Source organism: Pyxicephalus adspersus, chromosome 1, assembly GCF_032062135.1.
Source record: "Pyxicephalus adspersus chromosome 1, UCB_Pads_2.0, whole genome shotgun sequence".
In the NCBI taxonomy this organism is placed as follows: domain Eukaryota; kingdom Metazoa; phylum Chordata; class Amphibia; order Anura; family Pyxicephalidae; genus Pyxicephalus; species Pyxicephalus adspersus.
The window spans coordinates 102,392,819-102,411,460 of record NC_092858.1 but is presented as its reverse complement, the minus strand read 5'-3'; the positions used below and the strand labels follow the sequence as shown (position 1 = coordinate 102,411,460).

General features: G+C 38.2%; 1 protein-coding gene across 1 annotated transcript in view; it reads left to right on the top strand.

The window, feature by feature from the left end:
• The window catches only part of VPS53 (VPS53 subunit of GARP complex), a 33,275-nt gene extending 16,151 nt beyond the window's left edge, over positions 1 to 17,124 (top strand). Inside the window, exons 13-21 of the mRNA XM_072409897.1 lie at positions 383 to 625; positions 1,570 to 1,717; positions 2,570 to 2,652; positions 6,990 to 7,068; positions 8,315 to 8,463; positions 10,055 to 10,124; positions 11,257 to 11,394; positions 13,946 to 14,050; positions 16,592 to 17,124. Of these exons, the coding sequence (XP_072265998.1) occupies positions 383 to 625; positions 1,570 to 1,717; positions 2,570 to 2,652; positions 6,990 to 7,068; positions 8,315 to 8,463; positions 10,055 to 10,124; positions 11,257 to 11,394; positions 13,946 to 14,050; positions 16,592 to 16,759 (1,183 nt within the window). The 3' untranslated portion in view covers positions 16,760 to 17,124. The remainder of the gene's footprint in view (positions 1 to 382; positions 626 to 1,569; positions 1,718 to 2,569; positions 2,653 to 6,989; positions 7,069 to 8,314; positions 8,464 to 10,054; positions 10,125 to 11,256; positions 11,395 to 13,945; positions 14,051 to 16,591) is intronic.
• The last annotated feature ends 1,518 nt before the right edge of the window (positions 17,125 to 18,642 follow it).

Sequence of the window (18,642 nt, the reverse complement as noted above, 5' to 3'; positions counted from 1 at the left end):
CGGTGCTATACGATCGTTCGTAGATATCGTGCAGGATCGTTCGTCGTTCGTTTTCCAACGATAATAATTGGAAGTGTGTACGTAGCTTTAAACAACATTGTAGCACATTTAAAGCATCTAGTGATGTTTCTGAGGATGTTGGGGAGTGTTTTAAAGCGCCCATCATAAATAACCTGATTTGGCCTGTTTCCTGCACATTGCTATTTAACACCCTTTTTCTTTCTGAAATTTATTTTAAGCATTTGTTTGACAATGATTGTTAACATGTTCAATTTTGTTTTTTGTTTTCTTTTTAGAGCTAAAATATGTCTTGATGCCATAATCAAGGTTGCATAGTACATATTTTCAGCCTATTAAATTGAGGCACTTTCTTTTACTGTAGGAACCTTGGGGAGCTGATTGACCGGTTTGCTGGAGATTTCAAGGCCCAAGGTCCACCAAAGTCTACTTCAGAGGATGCTGGAGCTGTGTTACCAAGTTGTGCAGACTTGTTTGTTTACTACAAAAAGTGCATGGTGCAATGTTCCCAACTTAGTACTGGGGAGCCAATGATTGCCCTTACCACTATATTCCAGAAATACCTACGGGAATATGCTTTAAAAATTCTCTCTGGTAATCTCCCCAAGTAAGTGTCCCTCTTTACTCTTTTCAAACAGAACGTTTAATATTTTGCTCCTGAGTAGGCAAAGGTTTGAAGTAAAGTCCTGCAAAAATATGTATATTTACTTTCATACCTATAAGGAATGTAGTACTTAAAGGATATAACCAATTTTCTACTAATTAATTTTAATGGTAAACTCACACACATTTGATCACAGTGACATAGAGCTAAGCTTTTTACTGTGCTGGTTTTCCTCCCACTGTCCAGTAACAGGCTGGGGCAGTCTAGAGAAACCTGGGCTCAGAGTGGAAGTGGTTGGTATAACTCTGGCCATCAAACTAATAACATCCTTTATCTTTTGAACAGCTATTAATTGCAATTTGCATCTTTTCATTGCCAAGAATACATTGGTAAAGTAAAAGATATTTTGGTAATTTTCAGGGATCTTTCATTTATTGTTTGGCATATATTTACACAGTATACCAAAGGTAGCATTATATTTCAGAGTACCAGTTTTAATATAGTACTGCATAGGTACTTTAGTGGGTACCTATGTAGTACTATAACGGACCATTCTTGGAACTTATACATGTCTATAGGACTCATCTTGGAGCTGTACAAAGTTGCTACATACATTCTGCAGACCTGTGCACTAATATATGAAAACAAATGAGTTGCACTTGTCTAAATCTATTGTCTACAGGGGATCAACTGAGACATTTATATTTTGTTTAATCTTTGGTGTGTTCGATAAAGCAATACATTATTTTTCTCCTGCTTCTAGGTGCTCCCACATTTTCTATATACCGGTAATACAAAAACAAAATCTTGGAGGCTATAGGGTGTCACAATCTAATGGCAATAAATAGAACCTGTGCTTTTATTTATCACGAAACTGCTGCTTTGTTCTTAATAAATATTAAATATATTTGTATCCATTTCATATTTTTGTTTGTGTATTTGTTTAGAACCAGTAGCAGCAGCACTGGCCTTACTATCACCAGTCTTCTGAAGGAAAAAGAAGGTTCCGAAGTTGCCAAATTCACCACTGAAGAGCTGTGCCTAATATGTAGCATACTGAGTACAGCAGAGTACTGCCTGGCTACAACACAGCAAGTGAGTATTGAACTCAAACTGATGTATGCTGGTTTAGGCTTTTGCATTCTCAGGATCATTTCTTTCTTTTTATTCTTCATTTAAAAGAAATTGCCAACTTTTTAAAAATGTTTTCTCTCTACATTTAGTTTATTGCTAAGAAATTGAGCAATTGTATAATGATAATTTTTTAATCCAATAAAAAAGTATATATAGTTTGTATTTACCACTGCACTAGTGGTACAGTATTTTTCAGGCTGCGGTTAGTCATGCCATTCAAAACTGATATTCCGGTGTTGGTAGATACTAGAGAGTAAAACATCTTGATTCTGTTGTGGACTTTTGATGAGATCCTTATTTTTAGTTGGGTATTATGAGAGGGTTCCCACTCTATATGTTGGAGATAAACTTCCAGAGAATGCTACAAGAGGAATCTTGTATAAGTAAAACCACTTTAAAGTTTCCAGTGGATGAGAACAGGGTCTGAAGCTGAAGCTGATGGAGGGACCGTATTGTTAATGATATCATGTTTGGAAAAGGCCAGTTTGAAAAAGCCAAAGAAGCATTTGAGAAACATTACACAATGTTATTGGCTCCTATAGAACAAACACATCCCTCCTCTCTCATAGCAGATTACAGGGTAGTAGGCTAATCTTTGTCAGATATGCAGAGTGTAAAAGCAAATATCCATCTATGTGTACCAATGTCCCAATGTGTACACCCAACTAATGGACTTCAGCACATTTATGTGTAGTGTGTGCAGTTGTGTGTAATCCTTGTTTATCAAATGATGTACAATTTAAGTTAATATACTGTAAACATTTTGAAAGTGTTCATGTTTATTGATCAAAACCGTTTTACTTCTTCAAATAGTTGGAAGAGAAGCTAAAAGAAAAGGTGGATGTGACATTGACAGAAAGAATAAACCTGACAACGGAGATGGATACTTTCAGCACGTAAGTATGCACAGATTATAGTTATGTAGTTACATAGTTACATAGTACGTCAGGTTGAAAAAAGACATAAGTCCATCAAGTTCAACCACTAGGGAAATAAACATATACCATATATAAAACCCTATGGACATAGTTGGTCCAGAGGAAGGCAAAAATGGTAAAATTGACTTAATACCCAGGTATATTCTGTGCTTCTAGAAAAGCATGCAGCTTTTTATAAAGCAATCTATAGTAGTTGCTGAAACTACTTTCTGAGTGTGCCAATTCCACATATTCACAGACCTTACAGTGAAGAATCCCTTCCTTATCTGGAGCTTAAACTACTTTTCCTCCAGATGCAAAGAGTGCCCTCTTGTTCTTTGTAATGATCTCAAAGTAAATATTTGGGAAGAGAGTTCTCTATATGGACCACCTATATATATATTTATACAGGGTGATCATATCCCCCCTAAACGTCTCTTCTCAAGGGAGAATAGATTCAGTTCAGCTAATCTCTCCTCATAGCTGAGCTCCTCCATTCCTTCTATTAGTTTAGTTGCCCTTCTCTGCACTCTAATTCCACAATGTCCTTTTTGTGAACTGATGCCGAAAACTGGACTGCATATTCCAGATGTGGTCTGACCAATGCTTTGTAGAGGGGCAGGATTATATCTCCATCTCTGCAGTCTATTCCTCTAAAAGTATTTTGGTAGTTTTTGATATTGCACCTTGGCTATGCTTGCTGTTATTAAATCAATGATCTACCAGAACCCCCAGACCTATGTCCTTTTCTGCCCCCCCTAAATGTATTCCCCTAGACAAATTGAAGCATGCATGTTGTTAGCCCCCAAGTTCATACAGTGAGGGAAATAATATTTGACCCCCTGCTGATTTTGTACATTTGTCCCCTGATAAAGAAATGACCAGTCTATAATTGTAATGTAGGTTTATTGTAGATGTGAGAGACACAATAACAACAAAAAAACCCTCAAAAACCCAGTGCTTAAAAGTCAGAGCTTGATGTGCTTTGTAATGAGTGAAATAAGTATTTGATCCCCTATCAGCCAGTCTGGGGACTGGCTAGGCCACTCCAGGACCTTCGTGTGCTTCTTCTTGAGCCACTCCTTTGTTGCCTTGGCCTTGTGTTTTGGGTCGTTGTCATGCTGGAATACCATGACCCATTTTCAATGCCCTGGCTGAGGGAAGGAGGTGCTCACCCAAGATTTGAAGGTACATGGCCCCGTCCATTGTCCCTTCGATGTGGTGAAGGTGTCCTGTCCCCTTAGCAGAAAAACACCCCCAAAGCATATTGTGTCCACCTCCATATTTTAGGATTGGGATGGTGTCCTTAGGATCATAGGCAGCATTCCTCCTCTTCCATACACGACGAGTTGAGTTGATGCCAAAGAGCTCAATTTTGGTCTCATCTGACCACAACACTTTCACCCAGTTCCCCTCTGGATCATTCAGATGTTCATTGGAAAACTGCAGACGGGCCTGTACATGTGCTATCTTGAGCAGGGGGACCTTGTCTTTGCAAGATTTCAGGCCTTCACGGCACAGTGTGTTACAAATTGTTTTCTTGGTGACTATGGTCCCAGCTGCCCTTAGATCATTGACATGTTCCTCCATGTAGTTCTGGGCTGCTTCGTCACCATTCTCATAATCATTGCAACTCCACGAGGGAAGATCTTGCACGGAGCCCCAGACTGAGGGAGATCGACAGTTATTTTGTGTTTCTTTCATTTGCGAAATATCGCGCCAACTGTTGTCACCTTCTCGCCAAGCTGCTTGCTGATAGTCTTGTAGCCCAGTCCAGCTTTGTGTAGGTCTACAATCTTGTCCCTGACATCCTTTGGTCTTTGCCATGGTGGCTGGTTTGGAATATGATTGATTGATTGCTTCTGTCGACCGGAGTCTTTTATAAATGGTATTGTAACAAGCTTGGATTAGGAGAACTCCCTTACAGAAGGTGCTCCTAATCTCAGCTCGTTACCTGCATATAGTGAAGACACCTGGGAGCCTGAAATCTTGCTGTTTGATCGGGGATCAAATACTTATTTCACTCATTACTATGCACATCAAGCTGTGACTTTTGAGCACTGGGTTTTTCAGGATTCTTTTGTTGTTGTTTTGTTTCTCACAGCTACAATAAACCTACCATTACAATGGCAAACATACAAAATCAACAGGGGATAAAATACTTCTTTCCCTCACTGTAGCTTTACATTTATCTGTATTAAATTTGTTCTGCCGCTTGGCTGCCCAATCAAACAGTACATCCAGTTGTAGATTATAGACATCCTGTATGGACTTATTTGCATTACATAGTTTGGTGTCATCTGCAAACACAGAAATGGTACTTTTAATCCCAAACTCTATATCATTTATAAAGATGCTGAACAGTAGAGGTCCCAACACTGAACCCTGGGGTACACCACTAATAACCTTAGACCATTCAGAGTATGAATCATTAATCACTACTCTCTGGATGCGGTCCTTAGATCAGTTCTCTATCTAATTACAGATTGACTTTTCTAAACCTTTTGACCCTAACTTGCATATTTACCGTCTGTAGGGTACAGTGTCAAATGCAGAGTCCAAGTACACTATATCAACTGCTAGTCCACTGTCTACTGGTTTACTTTCTTCCACATAAAAAGAGAGTAAATTTGTTTGACAATTTCAGTCTTTCTTGAAGCCATGCTGACTATCGCTTATAATATTTTGTAGCAGAAACTACTCTATGTGATTCTTTATCATACTCTCTAGGACCTTTCCAACTAAGGACATTAAACTATCCAGTCTGTAGTTACCTGGTAATGATCTTTTTAAAGATAGGAACCACATTGGCCTTATACCAATCCATTGATACCATGTCGGTGATTAAAGAGTCTCTAAAAACTATCAATGTTATATTTTACAAAGGTTGTTAAAATAATGGAAATCGATATTTGACTCCAAATCCTTCAGTTTTCTGCTGTCCTACACAAAGTACAATTGTTCCCATGCTGTTTTATTGCAAACAAAGGGTTGGCCGCCTGCAGTTCATTACTTGCAGACTGCAAATATTTCTGCCCCTATGTGCATACAGTTTTGCAAACCATACTTAGAAACAGTTGCTACACTTATCTCCCATCTAGTAATGAAATAAGTTAAATAATGTTAGTGTGGGTGAGTTTTTGCCATTACCAGCAAGTATTTCAACATATTTGAAGATTATAGCACACACCTTTTCTACTTTGTTGTGTCCTCCCGCAGTGATGGGTAAAGGATGCTGAGACTGCTGTATCCCCTGCAGCCTCAATTTTCACTGCTGACTTTTTCCGGCCCCCTGTATTTCTGTTTGGCCATTGTATGCAGCATCTAGGTCAGGCATGTCTAAAGTTCGGCCCGGGGGCAAATTGCTGCAGTGTTCAGATTTCCACTGGCCAGAGCCTCTGTCATAAAATCAATATTATGCGGCCCGCCAGCAATGTTGACCGCATTATAAAATAATGCTACTCGGCGGGCAGGACAGGACAGGAGTCCCCATGTGTGCACAGGGAATCCCCTACAACATTATAGTGGGCGTGTGCGGGACCCGTGCGGTTCACACCCACTTTGATTCTAAGACCGTGCTCTGCAAGGAGCTCACACTGACACGGACTCCGTGCACAGGGAATCCCTCACAGCACCCTGGTGAGCGTTTGCTGTGCGGGACCCACGCAGATCATGCCCACATTAACTCTAAATACGTGCTGAATGGCCAGCCCCCACACATTTTCACCTAACAAAATCTGTCCCTTTTTTGCAAAAAGTTTGGACACCCCTGATCTAGGTCTTTTTCATGCTAAGAATAGAGCCACACTTTCTTGCATGGAGCATGAGCTGTGCAGTGTAAGCAACAAGCCATTAGAAGCTGGTAATTTGTTTTTTGTTTTTCATGTCTCTTTTCAAAAACTTCAACCTTTCTTGGTGTGTTTTTGTTTCAAAAAGTTTACTACTGGTTTACAATGATTACCATATGAAATATATAATACATAGTAGGAAAGGAGCAGTGTTGTTTGTATAATCACCTACACCATACACTCTGCACATACATCCATCTCCCTTCCTATCCATTTATGACAGGGATGTCCACTTAATGGAATAGTTTGTAGAGGAAATGGCATGCAATCTGTTGCTGCAAAAAGTATTTATATAAATATTTGGAAATGCATGTCCTGTAACATGTAAGGTAAAAGAGAACATGGACAGCAAAAATGTGTTTCTCATTCTCAAAAATGTGTTTGTTCACCATGCTTTATTCCCTTGTCTGCATGATGTGTTTCTTCATTACATTTCCTGATCAATAAAAAATTTCTGTCTTTTTCCAGTGTAATTTCAAATAGCATTCAGCTTCTTGTGCAAGATTTAGATTCTGCTTGTGACCCTGCACTTACTGCAATGAGCAAGGTATGTACATGTACAGCCTATGTTCACTAGGCTTGGTTAGGCAAGTGTGGTGTCCAAAGGAATTTTAAGCTTGCAGTTGTATGTGTTTTATTCATTATAGAATGTGGATGGATTAACTAGCCTACCAAGGCATCTGGATCACATTTACCTTGAAGCCAATTCCAATTTTTTGATTTATTTGTCGATTTATACCATATGGTAGCCTTCATTGTATTTTTCTTAGATATAAATATGTAGAAGGTTGGCTGATCTATAGATTTCTTTATTTTTATTTTAAGAGAATGTGTGTCACAAATAAATTGTTTTATAGACTGTTTTATTTCATGATAAATATTTTGGTATATATGGTAGGGTAGAGCTAATAGTGATAATAACCATGCATTTACATTTCCCTTGCATTGAAAACAATTCTTTAGACTGCCAAGGCAACAATTTAATCATTGTGAAATGTTTATACTATAAGGGAGCATTGTAACTGTGCAGTTGCCTTTATCTTCAATTTCATAACTATTTCCCATGTTGGAATTGTGATTAGCTGGGATTGCAATGTCCTTGAGTCATCTAATTTGAACTACAAATCACCTCTGTCACAGAAAATAAATTGGACGGAGCTGATGATGATGTCAGCGGACCACAGACAGAGCACACATTAAAGGCTCACTAGGTTTCTGTCAGACAAAATGCAATCAGTTGGTATTATCTCTTTTGCCCCTAGTTGGTAGTTTTGCAAGCCAAAACCTGCTCGTTATTGCCTAGTCATTTGCTTGAGAAATGAGGAAGAACAAAAAAAAACACAGGTATGGAAAATTGTAGTTTTTCCACATTAGAAATCATTGGAGATTTAACCCCTTTCATTGGTGGTTGGTATAGGTAGGAGAGCTGCCAGTGCTTAGGGGCAGGAGTGGTAGTTCCCAAGCAAATAAATATTATCAACAATCAGATTGTTTGTGCAAAGGAAAAAAATGCTGCAAGTACTGATTTTAAATTTTTAGTTGATGACAGGACTGAATCTCTAACTTTTATTGCCAATATTTTCATCACTTTTATCTCTGCATTGCTGTTTATGACTAAAACCATTGTGAAGATATCTAAACTTGATTGTTTTTACTGAACTGTATTAGTGGCATGTAGTAAAACATTTTCCCCACTACAGCTTTGTCCTCCATTTTTCAAGTTTTTACTACATACAGGTGTGTGTTTAGATTTAATTTACATTTAATAATTTATTGTTCTGATCTGTTTACAGATGCCGTGGCAAAATGTGGAACATGTTGGAGATCAAAGTCCATATGTTACATCCATAATCCTACACATCAAGCAGAATGTTCCCATTATTAGAGATAACCTGGCATCCACCAGAAAGTACTTCACACAGTTTTGTATCAAGTTTGCTAAGTGAGTACCCAGACTTTTTTTGCTTAAAGGAAACCTGCATTTTAGTCCTAATTCTTTATCTACTTCTTCCTTTTATTTACAAAATGGAAAGCCCTGATTTATTAAAGCTTTCCAATGCTGGAGAAGATAAACTTTCACCAGTGAACCTGGGTGATCCAGTAAACCTGGAATGGATTTATGAATCACCCATGTTCACTGATGAAAGTATATATTTTCCAGCCTTGGAGAACTTTAACAAATCAAGCCCAATAACTTAAGTTGAGTCATTTTGCAAAGTTTTTAAAATTGAAATCAATGATGTTCATTCTAGCCCCATGTTGTTGAAATATCTCATAGATCACTCACTACATTTAAATAAAAAATTCATGTTTTAAAGAGAAGGGAGTCACTTATTTTTAAAAATTGGTGTCATGTACAATGTATTTGACTAAAAAACTGCAGCAACTTTACAGCAAGTCTACTTCTGCATTTCATGTTTCTCCTGTCCAAGCAACAGGAAAGGGACAAGCTGATTTACTTACAGTTGACAGACCTTTATTTAATATCTGACATGGGATCTAGCATAATTGAAGCTAAACTCCTGGGAAATTGTAGAATATGTAGTTGAAATACATATGAGAGCTTTTTTACCTGCTTATGGATTTCTCTCCATCAATTCCTGAGATAAAAAACGTTTCTGCCACACAGCACAATATCTGGCACATTTTTGTCTTTAGGACTGAACAGTGAAGGGAGAATCAAACCACACTCTATATGGTCGCAAAAGACTTTTTATTCAAGGGACCCACTTTTTTTTAAGCTACGTTTCAAAACGCTCTTTTACCATGCAATGCACTTTGCATGTTACTTGTTCCTATTTCTGGGTATAGTTTTGTATCTCAAATATGTATTTTTATATTTCTCTATATACAAGGCAAAATTAAAAACCATTATGTTAATAAAAATGTACAGAAACGGAATGAAGAACATGCCACTGTAAGCATAACTGTCGCTCTGCTCCCTCCTTGTATCTACATGTTCCTTTTAAAGTAGAACATAAGTGTAAAAACAAATGATATGCAAACAGACAGGCCCCCTTTGGAGAACAGATATGTTATGTATCCTCCGCAGTAAACTTATTGGCCTGGTTAATGTCTTCAATGTACAATTCATGCACAGATCAGTATGCATTTTTGGCACACCACTATGCTAGAAGGAACTAGTGGGCCTGCCTGAAAGTTACATTATTATTTTCCAGTTGTTCCTGAACTCTTAAAAAGAGTCTGGGCAAAGATTCGGTGTAGGAGATAAGTTAGTTATACCTTAAAGAAAAACTTTTCTTTCAAACAAATTACAGTTAACCTGTCTTTCATCCTTTTCTGAGCTAAAGTATCTCGCCCTTCCCTTCCATAGATTTTTTACTTACTAGGATCCTGGAGGCTGCTTTAATATGCCCATCTTCCTGTAGTAATGTGATATTTGTTTGTAAATATTATTATGGTCCTCCTTCTTTCTTTAGATGTAATTATAGTTTATTTTCCCTGTCAGCATATTTGGTGCATTATTATCTTGTTTTACTTCTTTTTTTAAAGTATGATTCTTGTTCTTTCAGCTCCTTCATTCCAAAATTCATCAACCACCTTTTTAAATGCAAACCTATTAGTATGGTGGGAGCTGAACAGGTAAGCAGGCCTAGTATTTATTTATTTTTTTTTTGTTAGGTCTTTAATTACCCCCATCTAGTGGGTGTTTTTGTGCTTTTCTGTGTCATAGATTTGTACACAAACAATTGAATTTATTTGTCCTTGTGATGACCACATGTAGCATTAACCTAAAAAAAAAATTACAAAATACAACCTTTTATATTAACCTTACAAAGTTTTATAACCTTTACAAAAATGTCTTGTGGGCAGTGGAAGCAGACTTGATACACAACAGCTCTTTGATCGCTGCTGTTTTGGATGACATCATCTACCACAGAGCCTGACAGAGGTAGCAAGAAACATCAGGGATCCTTTGCCAGCTTTGTATAGAAGTTGCAGGGGGCTGCTTTGTATTGGGTGTGGGTCCATTCTCACAATGGGCTGAAGTGCCCCAATTTCATCACTATGCCTGTACTCTGTACGTTTTACACTCCTGACCTCGCCACACTGTGTGCTAGAATGAGTTATTTTTACATAGATTTTAAAATATTTTTTACTAAACTTTTAGCAGTATGCATGTGCAGTATATATATTGAGTAGGCTCTTGTTCATCCCATCACCTTCCCACTGTAAAGGTGTAGTCCAGGGGTCGGCAAACTCCAGCCTTTAGGCCAGATACGGCCTAGCCGGTAGTTCGTTTCAGCCTAATGCCCCCTGGCCGGCCGGCAACCTTCAGCTCCAGAGCCGCGGGTTGCCGGCAGGTCAGCCAGGGGGCATTAGGAACTGCTGGAGTTTAGGAGCCGCCGGAGCTCTGTGCCGGCCCCTTGCAGTGGCTCCCCTATTTACCGCAGCCGACGTTTCTACTTGCACCAGCGCGGTAAATAGGGAAGGCTCCCTGAAGGGAAATTCCTCTCCTCTGCAATGCATACGGAGGAGAGAGACTTCACTTCAGGGGGTGTTCCCTTGTGGTGGGCGGAGTCACTAGGGCGGGCTCGGCCTAGTGTGCTCCCACCCACCCCATAAATGGCCTAGTGGCCATAAAACTTTGCCGAAATCTGGTGTAGTCTATGTCAAATGTTTTCTTAAGGGTACATCCACTGTTGATCCAGCAGTAACTGCACATATTGTTAGCAACCTACATCTATCTAATGGTTATTTATCTTGTTTACAGCTTCTACTTGATACTCATTCTTTGAAAACTGTTCTTCTGGATCTGCCATCCATTGGTTCTCAAGTAATAAGGAAAGCTCCAGCCAGTTATACAAAGATTGTAGTAAAAGGTATGACTCGGGCTGAGATGATCCTAAAGGTAAGCTCGCAGTTAGCATATCTCTGTACGACCAACATTTTACGCTGAACCTTCATGCAGTTGTCAGATTTCTCTAGTATGAAAAAGTAGACTAAATGGATGGTTAAACATTTTAGAGGTCTTCTGTGTTTTTGTTTAGTCTTAATAAAGTCTTAATAGTAGATTAAATTAGCAGTGTAATAGTGTCTACATGTATCTGCATCCTTTCAAAAGGGGCTGATTCTGTGCTTTTTAATAGCAATAAAGCTTTCCAACCATTTCTGCCACCTGCACATTACTACAAGGACTGGGTACTAAGTCCACCCAGCTGAAGCTCGAGTAGACCTACTAGCCCGTCTGGCCAAAGTCAGACAGGGTCCTTTTCTCTATGGGACTGCAGGCAGTCCCAACAGATACTGAGCTGGGAGCTCTGCCGAGGAGAGACTCCCAGTAAGGGCGAGTACCTGACCATAAGGCCAAAGTACTCCCCAAGACGTCAGGGCTAGCCCATAAGGGAATAGCACTTTCCATCAAAAAAGTGGCACAAAATTACCACACCAGTGACAGTAAGAACGAAAAAAATACATAAAAAAAAGTGCGCAGTGCATAACACACTGGGCAAGAGTAAAAAATCGCCCATCTACACTAGCAGCAGCTAATGCAGAATGAAGGCAATGTGCTAAATAGGCATGTGACATGCCTGTGTACACTTAAAATCAAAGTGGGTTCCCACGCCCAAAGTGATTTTAGGGTACCCCTAGTTCGCCACTCCAAGGGGACAACATTCAGTGAGATTGGGCTTGCTCTCAAGACCTGATAGCCAGACCAAGAGTTCCCCGCTCCAACCAGAGGGACAGTCCACTATCTGGGAGCTCCTTATCAGGGCAGGCCCCATGCCTCTCTCCGGTGGACGCTGGTCAGAGGAATTAGCATAGGGTGGCCCCTTACAGAGCTAGACCATCAAGCAGACCGTCCTAACAGAAGTACTAATGCACTGCATTCTTGCCAGGAATACAGCACCGTTCCACCCTGAGCACTAGAAGTATTAGGTACTACACTTGATCTTAGCCAAAAGGCTGAGAAGTGATAAATAACACATTTACTTGGAACTAGCTATACCACCAGGCTATGTAAGTGTTGCGGTTTTGTAATGAAATGGTCTCTTTAATAAAATTGCTGTGCACTAGTTGTTAGCTTGCATCTGCATTACTTTTGCTTATAGTCTCCATTGGATGCCCTTGTGCCAGCACAACAAAGCAGGAGCACAATTGAGGGAAAGGGCAAAACAGTGGGGACCCTTAACAGTACATTCCCAAAACAACAATATACAATGTCAAAAAAAATAAGGTATTATTCCAGTGTATGGCATTGTTTCTATGCAGTTAATATACCTGAAAAGTGCTTAGAGTAGCCAATGTAGTTGTTTTGCATAGGTATTTGTTTTCAGTCAGTAGAATTCTGTTTTAACTTATGTGTTTGATATGAGGACAAGGTTTGAGTTCACCCAGAGTTTGTAAATCAGTGTGCATGTTTGAAAATGGCAATTTTAAGTGGTGGCCATGGTAACAGCGATCTACCACCCAATCGTGTACCTGCTTTTATAATGTGGTTAACAACTATCAGCCAATAGGAGCACAGCTGGTACAGTCTCCTGATAGGTCTGCTTTAAGAAATCTGAAGTTTTTAACTCCTGCCTGTGTCAATTCCAGTGGCTGGCAAAAGTAACATGTTAAAGAGAGGAAACTGGGGTTATTTACAACTTTCTTTGTTAACTTTTTCTTATCTAAATTCAGATCTAACCTTTCCTAGAAATTGTATTTATAGACTGCATCACAGAGATCTGTTGAGTACAGGCAGTTCTGCAGCACAATGACACCTAACTTTTTAATTCCCAGGCAATGCTGCAGAGCAATTTAATTTTTTTTTTTTTCTTTATAACTGCTCATGTGAACATCTTCAGCATCAGGAGAAAGCACCTCAGGTGCAGATTGCGTTTCTACACAGGAGCTGCAAAGGATAAAAAGCCAATTTTTTCCAATTAAGTACAAGAGAGCAAGGATTGTGATGAAAAATGTCCCACCCTTTAAGTACTAAGTGTTTGAGGATTGTGGCAAGGAATTTGGTTTAGAAGTTCATGTTAAGGAAAATGATGCTGAAGTGATTAGGGTAATAGAGAGAGAACTGTGCAGTGAACAGCAGTTAAACCGAATGCTGCATTTCTAGGCAGAATGGACTAGTTATATTTTTCCCCTCTAGTTTATTTTTTATAGGGTTACTGGGGTGTCCGTGTTCATTTGTAAAGTGAAATGTTATACATTCTTTTTAAAGGTCAGTATGTGTTACCATTGCATTGCCCCACAGACAGCTAGGACCATAAACACAGGTTAAGTAAATATATATAGTGCTAAGAAGAGCGTTCAACTGAAAAGTCACACCAATCTATTCCACAAATGTGATAATCGGCTTAAATCGCTTGGTTTATCTCACCCTGTCTTGTATTCAATACTTGGAATGGACACTCCTGCATGGGAACACATGTAATCATATACCAGTTTCTTTCCTCGTTGTTTAGGTCGTGATGGCGCCACATGAACCATCTGTTGTATTTGTGGATAATTATATCAAGCTGCTTGCCGACTGCAACACAGAAACATTCCAAAAGATATTGGAAATGAAGGTAAGAGGAGCTGAGGGTAGAGTTACACTGTTTGGTAACAGGGTTTTTCCCATGTTAGTCGGTGAACAGGATACCATTTCCTAACACTTCAGCTGATAACAGAACCAGGTCTCTGGCACTTACTTGCTTTGAACTTGTTACTGTAAACACCCTTACATCCTGGTATATAAATGTATTTATCCTATTTATGGGTTAATAAATACAGTATATATATAATCAGTTCAGCATACAGACCTTAGGCTTTATCCTCACCACTATATAGCCTGTATTCACCATATAAAAAATTCAGAAGTACCAATTTATACTGAATACTTTCAGGGAATGGTACTGAGTGCCTGCCAATATTTGTTGTCTGGTCTTGTGCTTTAAAGCCCAATTCTAGGAAAAAAGAAAAATTACACTTTCTTTTTGCTTATAAACTGTAATTATAAAATTAGTATAGCCAACAGTCTTAGTCATTTAAAACTCAGGCACCATAAGATAAATAGAAATGACCATCCTAAAATACAGTCAACCCACAAAGTGGAGGATAAAACCCCCAATAAAGGTAAACTGGGTAGCAAGTTTTTGCCCTGTGTAAAGAAGGTTTTACAATCGAATGTTCATTTTGTCGTCCAATTCACAGTAACCAATTTAACAGCTGTGTCTGCAGGTTACCTAGTTTTTCTCTGTAAAGAATACTTTATAGAGATGTATTTATTATGTACTATAAAATGTAAACCTTTATATTTAATCTAAAGAAAACTTTCTATGTAAATGAAAATTGCACGCACTGTGATCTGAAATTGCATGTTACGAAAAGCCATTTGTTTTACTATACTTCAGGAGGCTCAAAACATTTCACTGTAAATATAGAAACCATTCCCACTATGTTGCGTACACAAAATGGGGAACCAATATAGTTACTTAAAATAATGCCACCTCAGCAACCATTACTCTTCTGTCTTCCTGTACAACCAATACAGGAAGACAGAAGAACCTGTTATCTGGTATGTCACCAGATATATCAGGGGATATATATATCCATTATAAATGACTATCACATGTGATTCCACATACATATGCTTTTATAATATATGGACCATAAGCCATTAGATTGTTTATAAGAAAGTATGCTGGAGTTTTGTGCCTCTTATCTTTTTCACAAACAAATAGAAATGTAGTCTTAATACATAGATTGTTTATTTGGGCTTGTTGCTATATTCAACCCTAATAATAAATTTATGTTGGTTTCTCAGTGTCCCGTCAGCTAAAGTATCTTTAATCACAGCTTATCTTTGGTAAATAGGATTGTGTATTAGGCTTATCTGCAGGTGATGCCCAGTGCCCTAGTGTGCTGAAATGTTGTGGAATATTTATCTTAGTAGTACTGTATTTTATTCTAAAGCTACATACACACGTCCAATGCTTCTCATGGACGAAGAGAATCTGGTGTGTGTATAACGTGTGTGTGTATAGCGCTCGTCGTCCATCGTCCGAACGACTGTCCTGGCGAATCCATAGAGGATGGACAATGGACGATGAACGATGGTAATGGAAGTGAAGGGGGAGAGAGCGCAGCTGGGTGCCGCTCTGTCATTCTCCCCCTCCCCTCTTCATAGAGCAGAACGGTGCTGTATGTACAGCACTCGTTCATGCATGGTACAGTCCTTAGTCGTTGGAAAGGATCGTGAAAGATCCTTTCCAACGACAATATTGCATGTGTGTACCCAGCTTAAGTTAGTCCATCAAAAACTGATATACATTTTGTCAATAAACTCTATTTTACTAAATAGCCCAGATGATTGTTTAAGCTATAGGCATAATTTCCCATTTCATAATTTTGAGTTCTGTCTTTCTGCCTCCACCATAGAGTCTTGCTTCTCTAGTATCATCCACAGTGTTAGTTGAAAAGAGGATCCTAGGAGGATAGATGAAAACCCCATTGTAATGGCTGTGGCACATGGGAAAGTTGGGAATTTATTGACATTTTATTGACCATGAAATACTTCAACCCACAACTAAAACATCAGATTTTAGGTGGAATGAAACCTTCGTAAACAAATTTGGATTTAGAAACAGATATCGCTATCCCTTTTTTAACACAGAAACCAAAGCTTTTGATCAAGATGTGAAAAAACAAACAGATTACCTGTAGATTACCTGTAGATTACCTGTAGATTACCTGTAGATTACCTGTAGATGACCTGTAGATGACCTGTAGATGACCTGTAGATGACCTGTAGATGAGATGGTTATCACTTGTCGTTCACAGTCTCATTCATAGGTGTAATATCTGATTTTGTAAAAATTTTGTGCTTAAAAGTCTTTCTTAATTCAGAAAATCTAAAAACTATATAAAATCCAAAAAGTTGGAAGAAATCTTGTTTTTGTTTTTTTTTTTTTAAATTTGAATAAAATTTAACAGTAAAATTAAAAATGGTTGTATGGTGCTATTATAGTCTTCTGTGACATGCATGTAACAAATTTAACAATGCATGTTGCACGCTGTCTGTTTTTTTTCTTACATCTGTTTCATAACGTTTTTTGCTCCTTGTTTAGGGCCTGAAGAGAAGTGAACAGAGTGCAATGCTTGAGCTGTTTCGACAGCGACTTCCAACACCTCCTTCTGGTTCTGAAAACAGTTCTGTCACTCTACAAACTCCGACGCCTGAACAAGAATCATCACGGATCAGAAAACTGGAAAAACTCATCAAGAAGCGACTTTAAACTAAGCTTGTGGATTCTACATTTTAACTGTGTGTCAAGCAAATATGTTAATAACACTATGGCAGCCAGCAGCCACTCTATCATACTGTCACATTCAGCTGCAATGTTTTTTGTTTTGTTTTTTCAGATTATTATTTATTGAAGATTTTGGGTAGGGGTGATTATTACATTTTCAGATCAAAAACAGAAATATGTTTAGTGGAATACGAAAGTGTAAGGTGTGAAACAGATGTTTTAATTTTTTTTCCCCCAAAGCAGACACTGTATCTAAGAAATAATGGATAACCTCAAAATGTATATTGAACAGCCAACAAAATTACAGCCATCATTACAAAAATGTTTCAGTAAAAGTTATTATATCACTAGTTGTGTGATCTAAGTTTTTTTTTTTCTTTATTGACAAGGAAATACAGAAAACTTTGTTCATGTGACAGTCATAACTGTGGATAGAGGGCAATCTGCCAGTTAAATGTAAAGAAACATCTAGGAAATAAAATAGTTTAGTTGTTGAGATTTTTATGTTTTATAGGTATAAATAAGTAAATGAAAATCTTTTGACTAAAAGCACCAAGTGTGCCATATATCAACAGTAGAAGTACAGCGGTAGAAACATTTCTCAGGGTAGGAAGGATTCATGCACCACCTCATTATGACATTATAGGCTACTATTTTAATTTGTTTTAGGTCTATTTGCCACTTTCCCATACTTGAGTGCCTTGCTTAATGTAGCAATGAGTTTGTAATCCTAGTGGTGTAAATTATTGATTTAGGATCTCTTGGTGAGATTAGACAAATGTGTTCATAGCAGGTGAGAGGTTTTGTAAGATCCTATCATCATTTTGAAAGATCTTTATGTATGATAATACCAGAATGTTACATTTGTACCGTTCATTAGGTAAGAGTGTTTGGATTTTCTAAGGTAAGCCCAAATGACAATTGTGAATTGTAAAAAGTGATATACCACATAAAAGCCATTGGAGAACAACAATGTCAAGGCTCTGGGTCCAAGGAAAAATTCACTGATGTTACTCAATCTTTTTAGTAGGTTAACCCCCCTAGCGTTCTAATTCTGTCAGTTTTTTGATGCAAAAAGTGATCCTATTTTTTTTGCATCTAAACTTTTGTTTATATTGTGGGCCTAAAATTCTTAGGATTAACTCCAGGGTATAATAATTATATTTATTATATTATAATCATAAATTATAATACATAAATATAAATCATTATTATGAAAAATAATGAAAAATTAAAGCACAACAATGTATCAAAAAAAAAAAGATTTTATCAAAAATTTCTTACTGAAATTTTCCAAACAAGGGTGCAATATTATTGATAAATAATATTATAAATTAATGCAGATTTTAGAAAAAAAATTTTACATTTTTAGTAGACATTCCGGGTTTGGTAGATTTTGAAGCAGGGTGCTGCACAAAGCCCAACATCACAGTCAGGACAGTAGAACCTGGTTTCCTTGTGTTTCTTCCTTCCTCTGTCACGAAGCAGCGGTCTTTGAGCAGCAAACCACGCACATCCCTGTAGGTGCCGCCTTTTTCTGGGTTGGTTGGATGTATTCAACAAAGTGACGACCGGTCAGGCGTTCTGGGTTGACAACGGTGGAAGCACGACGTCCAGGTCTATTCATAGCCACTGATGATGTTTGGTGGTTCTTGACTATGGTATCGGAAACTTGCAAAATGAAGTCTGAATGATTCACAGGCATCTGACTATTTTTTTTGTACAGAACGTAGGCATTCCATAGGCACTGATCAACAGGATGCCTGAAAATCTTTTTGTAGTACTTCCTTTGCTGTTTCCTCATCGCTGGGTAGAATGTCATAGCTTGGTCAGCTCTGTCCACACCTCCCATGGTGTTGTTGTAGTCA